The sequence below is a fragment of the Pagrus pagrus genome (genome assembly GCF_965226575.1).
Source record: "Pagrus pagrus genome assembly, chromosome: 22".
Lineage (NCBI taxonomy): Eukaryota > Metazoa > Chordata > Actinopteri > Spariformes > Sparidae > Pagrus > Pagrus pagrus.
This window is the reverse complement of record NC_140204.1, coordinates 4224907-4240963: the sequence shown is the minus strand read 5'-3', so window position 1 is coordinate 4240963 and position 16057 is coordinate 4224907. Positions and strand designations below refer to the sequence as shown.

At 43.7% G+C, this 16057-nt stretch overlaps 1 protein-coding gene across 5 annotated transcripts in view; it reads right to left on the bottom strand.

The window, feature by feature from the left end:
- Positions 1 to 5070: 5070 nt before the first annotated feature.
- Positions 5071 to 16057, bottom strand: part of dysf (dysferlin, limb girdle muscular dystrophy 2B (autosomal recessive)) — a 73625-nt gene continuing 62638 nt past the window's right edge. For all 5 annotated transcript variants that reach the window (XM_084343740.1, XM_084343743.1, XM_084343742.1 and 2 more), the window contains 5 exons: positions 13029 to 13128; positions 10885 to 11057; positions 10687 to 10796; positions 10463 to 10610; positions 5071 to 9600 (listed from right to left, as the gene is read on the bottom strand). In XM_084343740.1, the coding sequence (XP_084199866.1) occupies positions 9544 to 9600; positions 10463 to 10610; positions 10687 to 10796; positions 10885 to 11057; positions 13029 to 13128 (588 nt within the window). In that variant the 3' untranslated portion in view covers positions 5071 to 9543. The remainder of the gene's footprint in view (positions 9601 to 10462; positions 10611 to 10686; positions 10797 to 10884; positions 11058 to 13028; positions 13129 to 16057) is intronic.

Here is a 16057-nt window from a genome sequence, read left to right as displayed (position 1 = left end):
TCAGGAGGGGAAGTTAGCTAAAATGACGACAGCAGCAGCAGCTTTAAAAAACCTCTTGATTTTTGTCACTTTTTGTCGCCTTCAGTTGAATATTTTCAGAGAATAATGAAGAATATCGGTTCATTTGCACTTGATACACACTTACAATGAGCTTTTGGGCTCGAAAAGTAAAAATACTTTGCTGTACTTGCTATACTATACTTTGATATTCAAAGGCAAGTTATATCACAGGAATGTAATGTAAATATATTATGTATTTTATTTTATTTGAGCTCACGGGTTGAGAACCAGTGTTGAGGTGATGGTGACGTCCAGACTGGACTAAATTTGGATTAAAGGTTTTTTAGACGTCTGAAAACTTGCAGATAAAATGCAGACTTGTAAATGTCTAAATCAACCAAACGTTTACTGTACTGAGCCCAGTTTCAACACACGTACCGTCTCATCTTTTGACCCGATCAGTTAATGATCGCTGGTTTATGGACTGTGTGATGAAAGTCCGTGACAACGCTCCACCCTCTGATCTCTCCGTTACGAGACATTCTCTCCTCGCCACATCATCCCGCCGCTCCAGCTGTTCCCATCAGCGGCGTGTTTCGATGAACCGGAGGATGAGGTAAAGAGCAGACCACCCTCTCCTACCTGAGTGCCCTGGAAGACGTCGCAGCGTGCAGCTACGCGGTGACTAAACACCTCAACAATTTGGTGATTAGCATCTTGTTAAATTATATTGCTTTTTCCACTGAGCTGTTCAAACTGCATTCCTCACTGCTAGTTAACACAAAGACTAATGAGAGGAGCATGGCGTGTAAAAATGACTTTACAAGCGTGTGTTGGTGGTACACGCACGAACAGCAAACAAACAAAGACACACAATGCAAGTGTATTGTGATCCGGACGAACGTGCACGTCAAATGGGGTCAGTTTGTTCTGTGAAAGCAAATCATTACCAGACTCGTCAGTCCAGAATCGAGCTACAAGACACAAAGACTCTGATTCATGTTTGAGTTACGGACGGTCGTTAGCTTACGTTAGCGCTAAACTGCCATTGCTGTAATTAAGTCGTAGATTTATAATAGATCCAGATTCCGGACCAAAAGATGGCGCCCGTTCAATCCAATGAGAGTCGGTCGAGTGAAGAAGTTTCTTGCTTCCAGCTTTAGTTTCCCACGCTTGCATTGTGATGACATCATAGATCTGACTATATTACAAATGCATCAAAAGTTCAGAAAAGAAATCATGATTGAGCTCGTTTGCAGTTCGAGGTGTCGACAGTTTTACAGACGTCTCTTTGGGGAAAATGGAGAAGTTTTCGCTGCAATACCGCAAACGGCCACTGGGTGAAATCCAGGACGAGCACCAGGCTTTGAGGCCAGTTTTCATAGTGGCCAAACTGTGTAATTACATCGTCACGTGATGCACTGCGGCCCAAAAAGACTTTGTGAAAGACGGGGCTGTAAAACGGTGGATACATTTATTCAACGACTCGTTTCTCTGTCATAATTTGAGCCATTCGGTCCAGTAACATTTGGAAAGTCTTGAAGAGCAGCACGATTACAATATTGCACAACACGGAGGCTATGCAGGAGATGGTCGAGTCATTTTGGCTTCACGCGACAAATGAACGGGACTTCGCCTCCATGGCTGCTGGGATTATAACGTCCTTGGAGAAATCGGATACAATGCTGAGCGCTGCCACCACATCCAGCTCTGTAACAGTTATTATTCTGCTGGCGTGTCTGGTCAGTGACCAAAAACTGCTTCAGGCTCATTACCGCCTCGTTCTTGACTGAGCTGAGGGCCGACGCTGATGTTGATCGTCTCATTTCTGCAGCTGCATTGATCCGTGAAAATGAAATTGCTTCATCGGTAAGGGAGCGTATCGAGGTTTGCAGTGTCCCAAGTGTCCACATTGAGCCTCCTGTTGCTTTTTGGATCAAATTTGAGCTGTTTCAGGTTGAAATCGTTTGTTTTTTTATCGGAACAATGCTCCAGGAAAGTTATAAAAATAGGAGTTCAGGTTCCCATTAAGTGCGACATGTATAGAGATGGGGAACAGGAATAACCCCCATCACTTCATCCAGAAAACCAATGTGGAATTAATATCGTAATCTCATTGATCAAGCCTGCATTCATGTTTCTCTACAGTCCACAGGGAAGACGTCTGCCTTTTCTATATCTTGCGTTTTATATCTCCCTGATTCAAGGATCGACTGACTCATCTTTTTAAAACCCTCGTGTCCAGTCAACATCGTACCCCGACTACTCTTGTGCAGCTGGATCTCACTACAATGGAGTCATTTATTCCCTTCTTTTCCTAAATTTCTTCCAAAAAAGGATGTGAAAAGCCAAACCATGAACATCAGCGCTCACTGACAGACGTCTTCATCCAGTCGAGACCCAAAAGGCAGGGATCTGCTCTCCGGACGGCCTCGAGAGGTGTCAGAGCGAGCTGTTAACACACATCTGTACACGTGTGTGTGTGTGCTGAGTGTTTGCAAGCTGATATCACACGTCTGTGTGTGTCTGTGTGTGTGTGAGAGAGAGTTTGTAAGCTGATATCACTCTGAACTTTGGCAGTGTGAAGGATAGACTCACAGGTACAGATGGGGCTACTGTGGTTTAACTCGCTGCAAGTGTTTGATGTTGTAGGCCTCCTCACCGCTACGTGTGTGTGTGTGTGTGTGTGTGTGTGTGTGTGTGTGTGTGTGTGTGTGTGTGTGTGTGTGCGTGTGTGTGTGTGAGGTGATAATGAAACAACTAGAATCCAGTTTGCCAGCCTCCCCTCCGGTCATTTTCCATCACATCTGGTGAGACGTGGCGCACTTTGACCCCTCCGCGTTCAAAAGCAGAGGATGCAGGTACGTACGCCGGCTGTAAACAAAATATCTTTTTTTTTTGTTGCTTTTATTTCATCTCCGAGGCCGATTAACATAGCAGAGGGATGAGACAACAGGATGAAGGAGAACAAAGAAAGAAAAGGAGGGAGGAGGAGGAGGAGGAGGAGGAGGAGGATGGAGAGGCGGATGTGGCCGAGCGTTCAGGGTGAAGAAGAAGAAAAAAGCTTGTTGCTGTCTTGATTTTACAGAAGTCTTCTCACTTAGACAATCAAATCATAAAGTCAGCAGTTCAGTAATAATTCAGGCAGATGGCTGACATGTTTGCTATGGCGTAGGTGCCATTTTCTTTAAAAGGTCTTTGCCAGTAGTTTCAGTTAATCTGCTCGTCCTCACTGAGCTGATATCTAGCTCTACATTTCGTTACCATACTCAAAATATTTTTTTGAAAATGTATAGATAACCAATATAAACATCTAGAATCTACAGGGATGACAGACGTAACGTAAATATGACGAGATCAGATTAAAAACAACTGCTAAACTCATTTACAACATGTATTGTGAACAAGTGTCAGTCATCAGCAAACAGTAAAAACACCACTGATTTTTACATTTTACAACAAACATTCAGATTAAAGTATAAAAATATGAGCAACAACAAGTAAAATAGAAAATGTTTTGGCAACGTAACATTCAACAAAAGCACAATATGATGGGAAAAGAGAAACAAAATGATTGAGATGAATATGTTAATAAATACGAGAACATTCTAATAAGACATAATAATTAAAAAAGGGTTAAGTTTGGACGTGTTTTGGTCTTATTCATTTATTTATTTATTTATTTTTAACTTTAACTTTAACTCAGTTAGATTTACGGAAACACTTTTTTGGAGGAAAAAAAAAGGTCTAAATTCTCAGATTAAAGTCAGAACATGTAAGAAAATACTCGAGTACTCTTCAGTAGATTTGACTGTTTCAATGCAAAACTAATGATCTACGGTTATTAATAAAATAAAATATAAAACAAAAATATGGCGTTAAACTCAGGAAACTTTCAGAACTTCCACGTTTTCTTTGCACAGAATTAATTTCTGACAGATTAAAGTGACTTTTGTGTTTCTGGAAGCTTTTCAGATTACAAACGACTCAAGTTTCAAGAGGAGGAAGATCAGACGTGGGACACTTTCAGCTGCAGCATGAACGCAGCCAAAGACTTCAGCTGAAAGTGTGTGACGGAGGAAATGATAAGGAGTGAGGAGGAAGAGAAGGAGGTCAGGGCGGGGTGAGGAGGAGGAGGAGGAGAGGTGTGTTTTGAGAGGTGGTGGGGAGGAAGAGGAGGAAGACGAAGGCGAAGGTCAATGAAAATGAGGCAGCGAGACGGAGGAGCGAGGACGGACCACCACCACGGCCCACCCACACTGAACACACACACACACACTGTGGTCAGAGGTTCACCTGCAGTTCACGTTGACCATAACAACACCCCTGAGAAGGAGAGCAGGAGGGAGAACGTGAGAGTGAGGAAGAGGAGAGATCTTCATGTGATGTGGTATCAGGAGGGATGGACGGGTGAGGGAAGGAGGGAGGGATGGAGGGAGGAAACGAGGGGAAGGCAAAGTAATAATTTAAAGTTGTGTGAGCTCAGGAGAGGAGTCGCTCAGAGAGTCCGACTTCTGCAGACGTTGCAGGTTCGGAGCAAGGTCAGTGAACTAAACACACATGTACTCTGCACACTGACACGTGTCTTAATCCCAGTCTTTCTCTCAAACACATCAGCACCATTTAATGTATGCCGAATTAGCTATTAGCACTTCCTGTTTGCAGTGTGACCATTGATGTATAGATAACTATCACTGGATTACTTTGAGGTGGAAGAAAACTTAAAAACGTGATAATTCTAAGGCAGGTTCTGCAGTTATGACACACATTTTTCCCTCCTTCGTTTTCTAAGTGGATTTAGGGATGTTTATTCACAACGGACATCTGAGATATTGCTACGCTTGGTTGATGTGACTCATATTGAATCTAAAAATATGTATATCGTGTCTGTGCGTTGAGATTTGACTGATTTGTAGGACTTTTTGTGGCCAAACTGCATCACTGTCGTTGACTAAAATAGAAAATATTGACATTTTAGGACAAAGTTTTTCAAAATATCTTGCTTTAAAACCCATTTTATACTCAGCGTAGTCGTACTAAGAACAAGCACATGAAGAAACACACGACGCGCTCATCAGAAATGCAGTTTAATTGATAATACTGACACATAATGCAGTGCACACAGTATTGCTCTTTGGAGATATGACGTCAAATACACGACACGTTGAGGATACATTCAGTCTGTGCCTCCCAGAAAACATTAAAATATCACAGAAACTTGTCCGTCAGGATCGACCACCTCTCACACAACACAACAAAGCATTCACCAACATGTTATAGTTCAGTGCAGTTTTATGGCATCAGGAGTTTGTTACAGCAGATTTGTTTAAAGCCGAAGCGTAGTGCAGCATCTTTCCAGAGAATTGAGTATTTTCCTTTGAGAGATTCGACAGTGTTTAAAGCTTCATAAAGGCAACTGGAAGCTGTAGTTTATTAAAATACGTAACATCTCCAGTGTTTCTGGTCTCTGTGTGGTTTTGATGCCGAGGCACGAGTCAACGTTAAGCAGCAGCAGCAGCAGCGGGTGTTAAGTGTTTGTCAAGGCAGCGAAGCTCAAGAAGCTAAAGGCACGTTACATTCACTGACAGCGGTAACATCGGACAAAAACAGTGCTGAGCCAATGTATTAAAGGCAAGTTCGCTGTACGAAAATATAAGTAACACGACGGCGACTGACAGCAGGATTGTCGACATACATGTCATCAGCAGGACGTTTGAAGCTCTCTTTCAAATATAGAAAACTATTTCAAGAAAACTAAATGTCTCTCCAGGCAAAATACACCGATCTCATCCAGGTATCTGATTCATTCAGACACGGAGCGCTGGGGATTTTCTCTTTTTTTGGTTGTTTCACCACATTTTTAAACATATTTACAAGTCGTTGTTTTTTCCTGAAGATCACAGCCACGTCATTTATTCTTTAAATGTTTTCATTGATCGTTTTCTGCTTTTCTTTTCACTATTATCGTTAGAGAAGCAAAGTCTAAGCATAACCAAGGACAGGTAGGAATCCCAGCATTGATTAGCTTTTATTTCAAGTCAAACTCTCATTTTTTATCATCTAAAGTGACAAAACCTCAGATTTTTTTTCTTTGCCACTTTTAACATCAGGTTCCAACTTCAAGTTCATTTCTTTTTTGTGTAAACAACTAGAGGAACCACAGGATGCCAAACAAGAAAACAAGACCCCACCATCCCTCCAAAACAGCTGAACTAACCAGCTTTGGTGTATTTAACAGCCAGCGTCCACAGGATCGGACCGCGTCACGGCCCAGTCACGGTTCTAGCATAGTTTCGATGTCCACTTTTATACTTTGAGTCTAAAAGAAGAAATCAAAAGCTTCCCACAAGAACTTAACATTGATTTTCCGCACCTCACAACCAACCAGCTTTGTTGTATTCAGCGGGCCCCAGTCCACAAGATCCGACTGTGTCCAGTCCGGTTGTTTTAATGGCATGATCACGATTCTAGCTCGGCTTAAATGTCCACTTGTTCTTCAGCATTTCAGTTTAAATATGTGTTAAGTTTAGACGCCAAACCGGGAAATCCAACCCAACCATTCCCCTTAAACCACCCAAACACTACCAAACCTTATAATGCTGATATTAAAATGAAAAGACGTCTTGTGTCAGCTCCGGTTGTGTTACGGGCGCAGTCACGGTTCTGTCGCGGTTTCAAGTTCTCTTCAGCCGCCACATTTATGATTTAGTTTAAGACATTTTTACAAGCATAAAAACACACATACAGTTCATCTAAATGTGGTCAACGTCTAACTGTCTAACGACTCCTGGCACGTAAAAGATAGAGCGGGAAAAAAGAGCCATATTTGAGGTTTGGGAGCAGTTGGACACGGCCACACCAACCGTCTCACAAACGGGTCCAAACACAGCTCGTGTTCCCTATTAGTGGGTGGATTATCCAACACTTGGTGAGTTCTGCTCGTCGATGATAGTGAAAGCTGATGTCGAAGGATCAAAAAGCGGTTGGCCGCCACAAAGCCGGATATCCCGGTGGTGGCTTTTCTGACACCTCCTGCTTGAAACCCAAAAAGTCTGATCCAGTGAGCAGTGGTCACAAGGTTCACCTGCTAGAATCGCTTTAAATCAAACAAAGAATGACAAATAGTCAACCTCGATCGATGACATGACGCTCAAAATCCCTTTAAATAATCATCTAAGTCGTTTTGTTTCTACTCCTGGAGGTTCTTGGTGTCCTGCAACTGAATAAAAGTCACCCTAACAAGACTTTTTCCTTGGTGACAGGTGAGGATGACTCTGTCCAAGCAAAATGCAACAGTGGGTTCTGAGGAGCATTAACGAAATTTAAACTCTGCGGGAAACCCTTTAAAATAAAAGAGTTTACGAGCACGAGGAGACAGACGCTGACATCGGGTTCAGAACGAAAAACGTTCAAACTCAGATGGTTTTAAATACGTCGTTAACCGACTTTATATCTCCGAGGAAGCTGCGTCGCTGTGATATACGCTGCGCCGGAGTTAAACCCTCTCTGACCCTGACGACCGGTTGCCAAAACCTGTCCAATAAACGGGCCGCTCCTGAGTCCATGTGACTTTTGTTTACGGGGCCGGGTCGGCTCGTAATCGGCCCGGTGTGAACCTAAAACCGACCACGCGGGACAAAGTCAACTTTTCCACTCCGGTGCGGACCAAAGCAAACTCTCTGAAAACACGATCGAAGGCCGACGGAAACATCTCGAGACGTTAGAGGGAGGCGCTGAGAAGACGAAGGTGCAGAAATCAAACAGGAGAAGAAGAGAGCGGAGGTCAACCTCTCTTCTTCTGCTCTTTTCATTATGACTCAGTGTTGTCCACGGCTTTAGTGTTTTCTGATGTCTAAGTCAGCGGGGGATATTTAAGGATCACACACACACACACACACACACACACACACACACGCACACACACACACAAACTACAAACATGTACTGTACTTCAGGAAATCCTGAAGAATCTGGGTGGATTAGTTCCTCTCCTCTAACCTTTCCTGTTCGGACTTGTGTGTGTGTGTGTGTGTGTGTGTGTGTGTGTGTGTGTGTGTGTGTGTGTGTGTGTGTGTGTGTGATGCAGCCTCAACACACACTCCTGAATGTCTGCAAACACACACATACAATAATATATAAGTGTGTATACTCAAACACAGAGAGAGAGAGAGAGGGAGAATGAAGGTTGTGCTCATTAAAAGACAGACTAACCTCCATCCTCCAGTCCACGACCTCAGTTTATGTTTCTTCTGTGTGTGTGTGTGCGTGTGTGTGTGTGTGTGTGTGTGTCCCTTATCTGCACACATCAATCTATCTAAAACATCCTTTGTACTAATAAAGCTCAAACCCCAGATCAACAAGAGCAAATCCCCGACTTAACCCGCTGAACCCTGAGAGCGCTGAAAGACTGCAGGAGGAGGAGGAGGAGGAGGAGGAGGAAAGGGGAGGAAGAGGAAGAAACATGAAAGACAAGGAGGCGAAGACGGAGAAGGAAGAATTTGATAAAGCAGGAAAAAGAAGGAAACAGAAACAGGAAGAAGTGAGACGAGAAGGAAATGTTTTAAGCAACTTGGGGAAGTTTAGGAGTCGTAATTGAAAAGCGTGAAAAAAGGAGGAGGACGAAGAAAGTAATGAGACAAAGGAGACGATAAGAGAAAGAACAAAAGGAGATAAGGGAGAAGGACACATGGAGGAGGAGGAGGAGAGGGGAAGAAGAGGAGGAACATAAATGGGAGGAAATAAAGGGGTTATTGAGATGAAGGAGGAAGAGGAGGAGAAGATGAAGACAGATATATCACAGCTTTGAGTTTCCAATAATTAATTTTTAAACTGATACCTGCTGACAAACAGGATATGTGACGTTTTAAGGCAATACATGAGAACACCAAACTCCCAGATTTCAGATTGCACTTGAAGGCAGCACGCAGAGACGACTCAAAGAGAATAAACCCCGTCTGACTTTCTTTAACTTCTTAAACTTTGACAGTTTGAAGCGGCTCCGTCACCGCTGCCTGACCCGGCTTCGCCTCATCGTAGAAACAGACGCAGCAGGAGGTCCAAATCTTTGATTCAGTTTCCCGCTTTTTAAACAAACGTGTCGGCGTTCGCCGACGGGCTTTTTATTCTCCTTCTTCTCTGCGTGAGGGCAGACGAGACGGAGGGATTACGAGGACGCGGGAGGGAAGACGCCTGCTGAGATCTGATCGGGAGTGTTGGAAACGCATCCGGTGCAGAAACGCAGCGTCTCTGATGAATGGACACACAAACACACACAAGCACACACACACGTAAGAGGCGTTCATGAACCTCAGGCACTATTGCTAATCGGGTCTGTCTGTACAAAAGAGTGTAAACTTATCTTGAACACACAGTCAGATGAGTTCATGACTTCACCCCTGCAGTTTTCACTCACTCTGACACAACTTCAGCAACTTTTAAAGACAAAAAAAAAAAAGAAATAACATAAAAATCTGTAAAAACTTGTTCTTCATCCTGTCGGCGTCTCTCTTTCTGCTCTTTCTTCTTTGTTCATCTCGTCCAACATCACTCTGCTGCCTTGGGCAGCCCGAAAGGTCCCACCATCTTCATAGCAGCGTAGTTCTGGAGGATGAAGAGGAGGTTATTTTCTCTTTTATTCACTCAACAGAAAAGATGGACCTTCCTCTCCAGTACGAGATCTTTAAAGAGCTTTCCCTTTCACCAGTGAAACATTAAATTGCTCCACACCACTAGGGGGCAGCACATGACCAGAGTGACTGCAAACTGCTGCTAACTGTATTCTCTTCACACGTTCATGACTTTCGCTGCCAGTAGCTAATTAGCTCAGTTAGCCGTGCAGCTAGCTTGAATACTGAGGAGTGTATTAATGTTTGTTTTTCTATTAATCAACCATGAATAAATGCTTATTATTGTATTAAATTATGTTAAAAGAATATAAACTATTAAAGAATGTGAAAATTAACCACCATTAGCAAATTATCATGTTAATTAAAGGTGTAATTTGTCAAACGTATTAAGATCACCAGAGTAACCGACAAAGGCTGCTCTACGTTCTAGCTATCCCTGGCTGTAGCTAGCTACCGTTAGCTAACTAGCTCATGGCTTGGTTAGCCATGAAGCCAGTGGCCCGAGAGTTTGTCTGGACCAGGACCTGGACACCGAAATGGGTCTGAACACAGCCTCCAAGACAGACTGAGGTCAGTTTGACAACATGTGAAAGTATGGAGGCGATTTACAGCAGCTTTGACCAAGACTTTGACGACAAGACACGACAGGTCTTGTTTTAGTACTTTGCCTTGACTGAAGTCTGTTTTTCTTCCTGCTTGTGTTTTTTGTGTTGACAGCGATTGTTTTAAAAACAAAAACTATGAGAGCAAGAAGTTATTACAAACTAGATAATTGTAAAAACTAAGCTTATTTTACTGTCTCGTTCCATCGTTCACGCAAACAGACCCAAACTTACCGGGAAGGAGTAGAGGAAGACGCCGAGGAAGAGGATGATGAAGAAGAGGATGATGAAGAGGATGATGAACCACTTGAAGCGCCTCCACAGGATGAACTTGAGGGTCTTGTAGGGGGAGGAGAACCACAGGAAGGAGGTCTCTGGACGCCTGAAGGGGAAGAAGACGATGAGGAACCATATTTGAATGTTCGAGAGCGTTTTCTACGTGTGTGCGTGAGACTCACTGAGGCTCCTCCAGGTGAGGGTTCATGTTGGGTTCGTCTCTTCCTTGGCCCGCCGGTCTCTCCTCTTGTTCCTGCTCCGTCACGATCTCCAGAGACATCTCCACCTTCCCCTGAAACACAGAAAACACCACTTTATGGTCTCTGTGTGTGATTACTGATGAAGGTTTTATTTATCTGGGTGCGTTTGTTTTCGCTCACAGCGATGATCTTCTCTCCGTTCTTCTCGCAGGTGCAGGGCCACCATCCTTTGACGGTCTTCTGTTCGAACAGAGACACCAGTTTGTCCATTGACTGGTCCAAGAGCTGCAGGGTGCATTTCTCTGGAGACTTGGCCGGACGCAGCATGTGGTTCAGGTCCATCACCAGGTGACCTGAAGACGCAGTTATAGCACATTCACACAGGGCTGGACCGTAAAGATAGTCCTTCTCCTTCTCCTGATTACTGATAACCGTAACTCGTAAATATTCAGACAAGCTTAATTTTATTTACTCTTCTGTTATTAATACCTCTTACAATGGGTACAGATGGAAAAACAGCCGATACAAAGAGCATAAAATGTCATGAACTTGCATGATTTCCAGGCTCAAGGGCTTTGAAACCCATTAAAATAATATATTCACAGTCTTCCTGTTCACTCGTTGGCTGTTGCAGACCACAGGACGGGCATAGAGATTCCTAACTGTTCATGAGGTGTTGCAGTTAAACAGCATTTTTCTTTCAAATATTGGAGTTTTTTGATGGATAAAAGCATGAAAAAACATCCGCAATCGAAGTTTTATTGTCATTTTGTCACTATTGACCAATGTGTTACTGACATGAATCTGCTGGACATCTGAAAATAGGAGAAGACGGTTTTTGTTGGAGTTTGATGCACAACTGAAACACTGCCAGATTTTTGTACGTGCTTGTTTGTCAGCTGGTTTGTTTTTGAAGCCTGATGTTACTTTACTTTGAAATGGTTTACATGAACCTGATCCAAAGAATATAAGCTTTCTCACGATGTAGGGCATGACTATACACTCAAATTGAAATTGCGATATTTGGCAAACAAGCCAACTGGCGAACAGGTTCAATGGTGGCTCATATAAATGCACTTCAAAGATATTGCAGCATTTTCCTTTGGGCTAATTTGGTCGTTGATGTCCTGAGCTGCTTCAAATGCCTTTATAAACACTGGAAACAAATATTTTTCTATGCACTTTTCTATATAAATCAAATTCAGAAACATTTCCACACTGCGTTCGGACCCTATACGATGCTTTTGGGAACCTCTGATCCGTCTAAATCAGCAGTGTCAGCGCTCCCTGCAGCCAGTTCTTCTTAATGACTAATTACTGAGTGTGTTATGAAAGAATCACAGGCGATCCTGTGGTGACGGGTAGTTAGTTCACGTTTGATCACTGTTGACATTTACTGTGGAGGGATTGTGTGCGGATGAAAGGCTGCAGAGAGACGTCCGCTGGAAGTGTTTTTCCAGAGTTTCGCTGCAGTCTGACAGCGTGATGGAGGGAAAATGGCTCGTGTCTGACCCTCACACCGTGCGGGAAGATTAACAGCGAGCGGTCCGAGCTGACGAGCCGAGGACAGGCAGGAATGGAAGAAATGCTTTGAGGTGGCCACACACCCGCTGACGACTAAACCCGAGCGAGAGAAAACGCTGCAGCGGAGTCTGGATTCCTCATCTTCCTCTTCGGACCGTCATCCTCCCTTTTTTCTTTGGTGGAGGGAAGAGAAGATGAAATGAGGCGGGGGGAGTGAAAGAGGAGAGGGGAGGCCCGGCTGGCTGGACGGCCGGCCGGCAGTGAGTTATTTCGAGGGCCCGGGGCAGCGTCAGGGGTGAAGGAAAGGCAGAATTTTGACAGCTTGAGTTCTGGAGAAGAGAAAATAAAATCAGCCCTTCCTCCGTCTGAAATGTGCCAACACAGTGGAAATGAAGAGCGTTAATTCCAAAGATAAATGTTATCGCAGTCGTTTGTCCGTACGCACGTCGCACATGTGGTTCCCCGGACGGATTTACCACCCAAATCTTTGGCCAAAAATCAGGGAAAAACCGTCTGAGTGTCGTTCCTGTAACGAATTAACTGTATTTCTACAACCACAGGGCTTGTATGTATGTTTCTGACTTAGTTTAATGGGCAGTATTCAGGGAAATATAGGTCAACTTGGAGTTTGTTATGGCGTCCACATCTGTCAGTTCTTCTGTGTCCTTATTCTCAAGACTCACCGGACGTATAGGAGGCAGAGAAGACAGCAAGTAAGTACACAGAGAGCTTAAGAGTTTAAACATGAACAAACACCTGGAAACCTGTATAAAAGGTCACCAGAGGGCCGTGTGTTTTACCGAGGTAGTCGTCGAAGGAGAACTTGTCGTTGTCCCAGACCTGGATGGAGAGTCGAGGAGCCAGTTTAGTCTCAGCTTTATCCATACTCCAGAAATGTTCCTGCACACAGAGAGAGCAGAGGGAAGCACAGAAAGGTTTGATGTTTTCTAACAGAACGTTTTGTCTGTCTATGATCTACAAATATTCACTATGTAAAGTTTACGTGTGCAGATATTAAGGAACACTTTTGTCTCGGCACTTCCCCCATCGTCAAACAAGCATGGAGACACAAGAAGGAGCTCTGATTGTCCTCACAGTCAGTGCTGTGGTGAGGATGAAATCTGGATATGTTTTCATTTCAAATCACACATGACTCTCCCTTACAAACTGTACTGCATACACCCTATGTCCTTGTACAAGTTTTTGGAGGAAGAAGAAGAAGAAGAAGGAGAAGGAGAAGAAAAGGAAGAAGAAGAAAAAGAAGAAGAAGATAAAGATGAAGGAGAAACAGAAGACGAAGAAGAAACAGAGGAAGAAGAAACAGACGGAGAAGAAGAAGGAGAAGAAGAAGAAACAGAAGAAGAAACAGAAGAAGAAGAAGAAGAAGAAACAGAAGGAGAAGAAGAAGAAGAAGAAACAGAAGAAGAAACAGACGGAGAAGAAGAAGGAGAAGAAGAAGAAACAGAAGAAGAAACAGAAGAAGAAGAAGAAGAAGAAACAGAAGGAGAAGAAGAAGAAGAAGAAACAGAAGAAGAAGAAGAAACAGAAGAAGAAGAAGAAGAAACAGAAGAAGATGAAGAAACAGAAGGAGAAGAAGAAGAAACAGAAGAAGAAGAAGAAACAGAAGAAGAAGAAGAAGAAACAGAAGAAGAAGAAAAAGAAACAGAAGAAGGAGAAGAAGAAGAAGAAGAAGAAGTTGGTGCCTCTCTTCCTTAATAACTTTGTGTTTGTTGCATGATGAGACGAGGAGACTCGTCCTGTCAGTGTGGAGCTGCACTGCATCGACACATCTCTCACTACATCACCACTTCCACACTGGAGCTGTGTGTGTGTGTGTGTGTGTGTACATACACACTTTGTATGTGCACACACACACATCCAAACAGGTGCAACAGTGTGTGTGTGTGTGTGTGTGTGTGTGTGTGTCAGACCTACTATCACCTCTGGTAGACTCGCACTAAACTGGCAGACAGTATCTGATCCTGTCTCACCTCTGTGCTAATGGTCTTCACTCTGCAGCTGCTGCTCTCTCACTCTCCCCTCCTGCTCTTTCCATTCCCTCACTCGACCTTGTTTTATCTGTGTGTGTGTGTGTGTGTGTGTGTGTGTGTGTGTGTGTGTGTGTGTGAGTGTGTGTGTGTGTGTGTGAGACACTCTCTCTGGCTGTTGTTGTGTTGATAAAAAATATATGGCTTTTCACACCTGACACAAAATAGGTCCCTTGTGATTTGCAGCAAATGTCAATACGTCAGCGTGACCTTCCTAAAAAATTACCTTTTTTTCCGCAAACTAGAAAAGCTGCACTTCCCAACTTCACACGAGTCACTTTTTCTGGGTTGTATGAACTTTGTTAATAACTGGACGGTGATGATCGACTTATAGCAAAGTGAGGAGAGGGAGGAAAAACTTTAAAAGTTTATTGTCCTCTTTATTCACAGCGTCTTCCGTATCTCTTTAAAAGAAAGGACGATTCAGGACGATTAGCGAGTCCCACGCCTGCTGATTCACGGCTGAGAGGATTGAATTCCCCCAATTTCAAGCAAATTTGAAGCAAGACGTAAAGATCGTGACCCCATTATTTGCAAAACCGTCAACAACAAGAGCAGCGTGGGGAAAACTGCTTAAATTTTGAGGGTTATTAATAAAAAGTATCTTGTTTGGTAATTACCAACGACTTAACGTGAAGTTTGCAGAGGCCTGTTGAGTGAAATGTTCAATAAACTTGTGAAAAAAGACTTTTTATCGTAATTTTTTTCTCCGAGTTGATTTTTACGGTAGAAATCCAACAAAACATCTGAACAAACGTCTGCGTCTCCGAGCGCTTTCGATGACAAATGGACGCCGTCTCCCGCCGCCTGCCTGCCCGTGTTACGACTTCACGGCGACTCTCTAAATCAGTCTAAATCCACACCATGCTCTCACACTTCATAACAACACACACAAACACTGACACAAACACACTACACCCCGAGTGTGTACGCACGTCGGCGTCGATGTGTGTGTCTCACTTTATCCACCAACGCTGTCCAAGTACATTAAGTTATCACTCCACAGCTGTCACAAAGAGGGCTGGACGCTCTGTATGAGTGTGTGTGCGTGTGTGTGTGGTTGTGTGTAGCTGCTCTCTGTAATATCTAACAACATCAATCAACTTCCTTTTTGTTGCCAGCGTGTTAAGTACAGAGTCGTGTTCAGTCTTCTCCCTCATTTCCTCCGTCCATCTGTCTTCTTCTCTCTTTTTCCCTCTCAAATCAAATAAGCTCTATAAGTGTAACGTTACTGCCAGAAGAGCTGAATTACACATTGAATTCAATGAACGCGTTCAGTCTAATAAGAAAAGCAACTAATTGGAAGAAAAAAGGCGACAGACATGTTATTTTTCTGTCGTTTTAAGAGTGGAAAACCGGGCTGAAGAAGACGACGTGTGCTCGCGTTGATAGTGTTGTTGATCAGCCGTCGTGACTCATCGTCGTCGTTATATCACCGACCCGCTGAGGTTTTTCTGGCTCCGGCTCCGTCCTGGAGTTAAAAAGCTCTCCTCCACCCAGCAGACTTTTTTTTTACTCTTTTATTTAAAACTCCCTCTCGTGTTTTCAGCCGCTCGCTGATTGAGGACGCTGCTACGAGCGGGCGAACGCCGTCGTAAAACATGTCGTCTGCGGACGCCTAAAGAGGCTCGCCTCCGCGCCAAGGAAAGCAAATGACAGCCGCGTTGTTATTCCAGTTTTCAGCGCGATGTTGTTTTAGCTCCTCGCTGCATGTTTCTGTTGAGTCTCACAGACTCCACGACATCTAACTCACTCCTCTTTCCTGTTGAAGTGTCACTTCA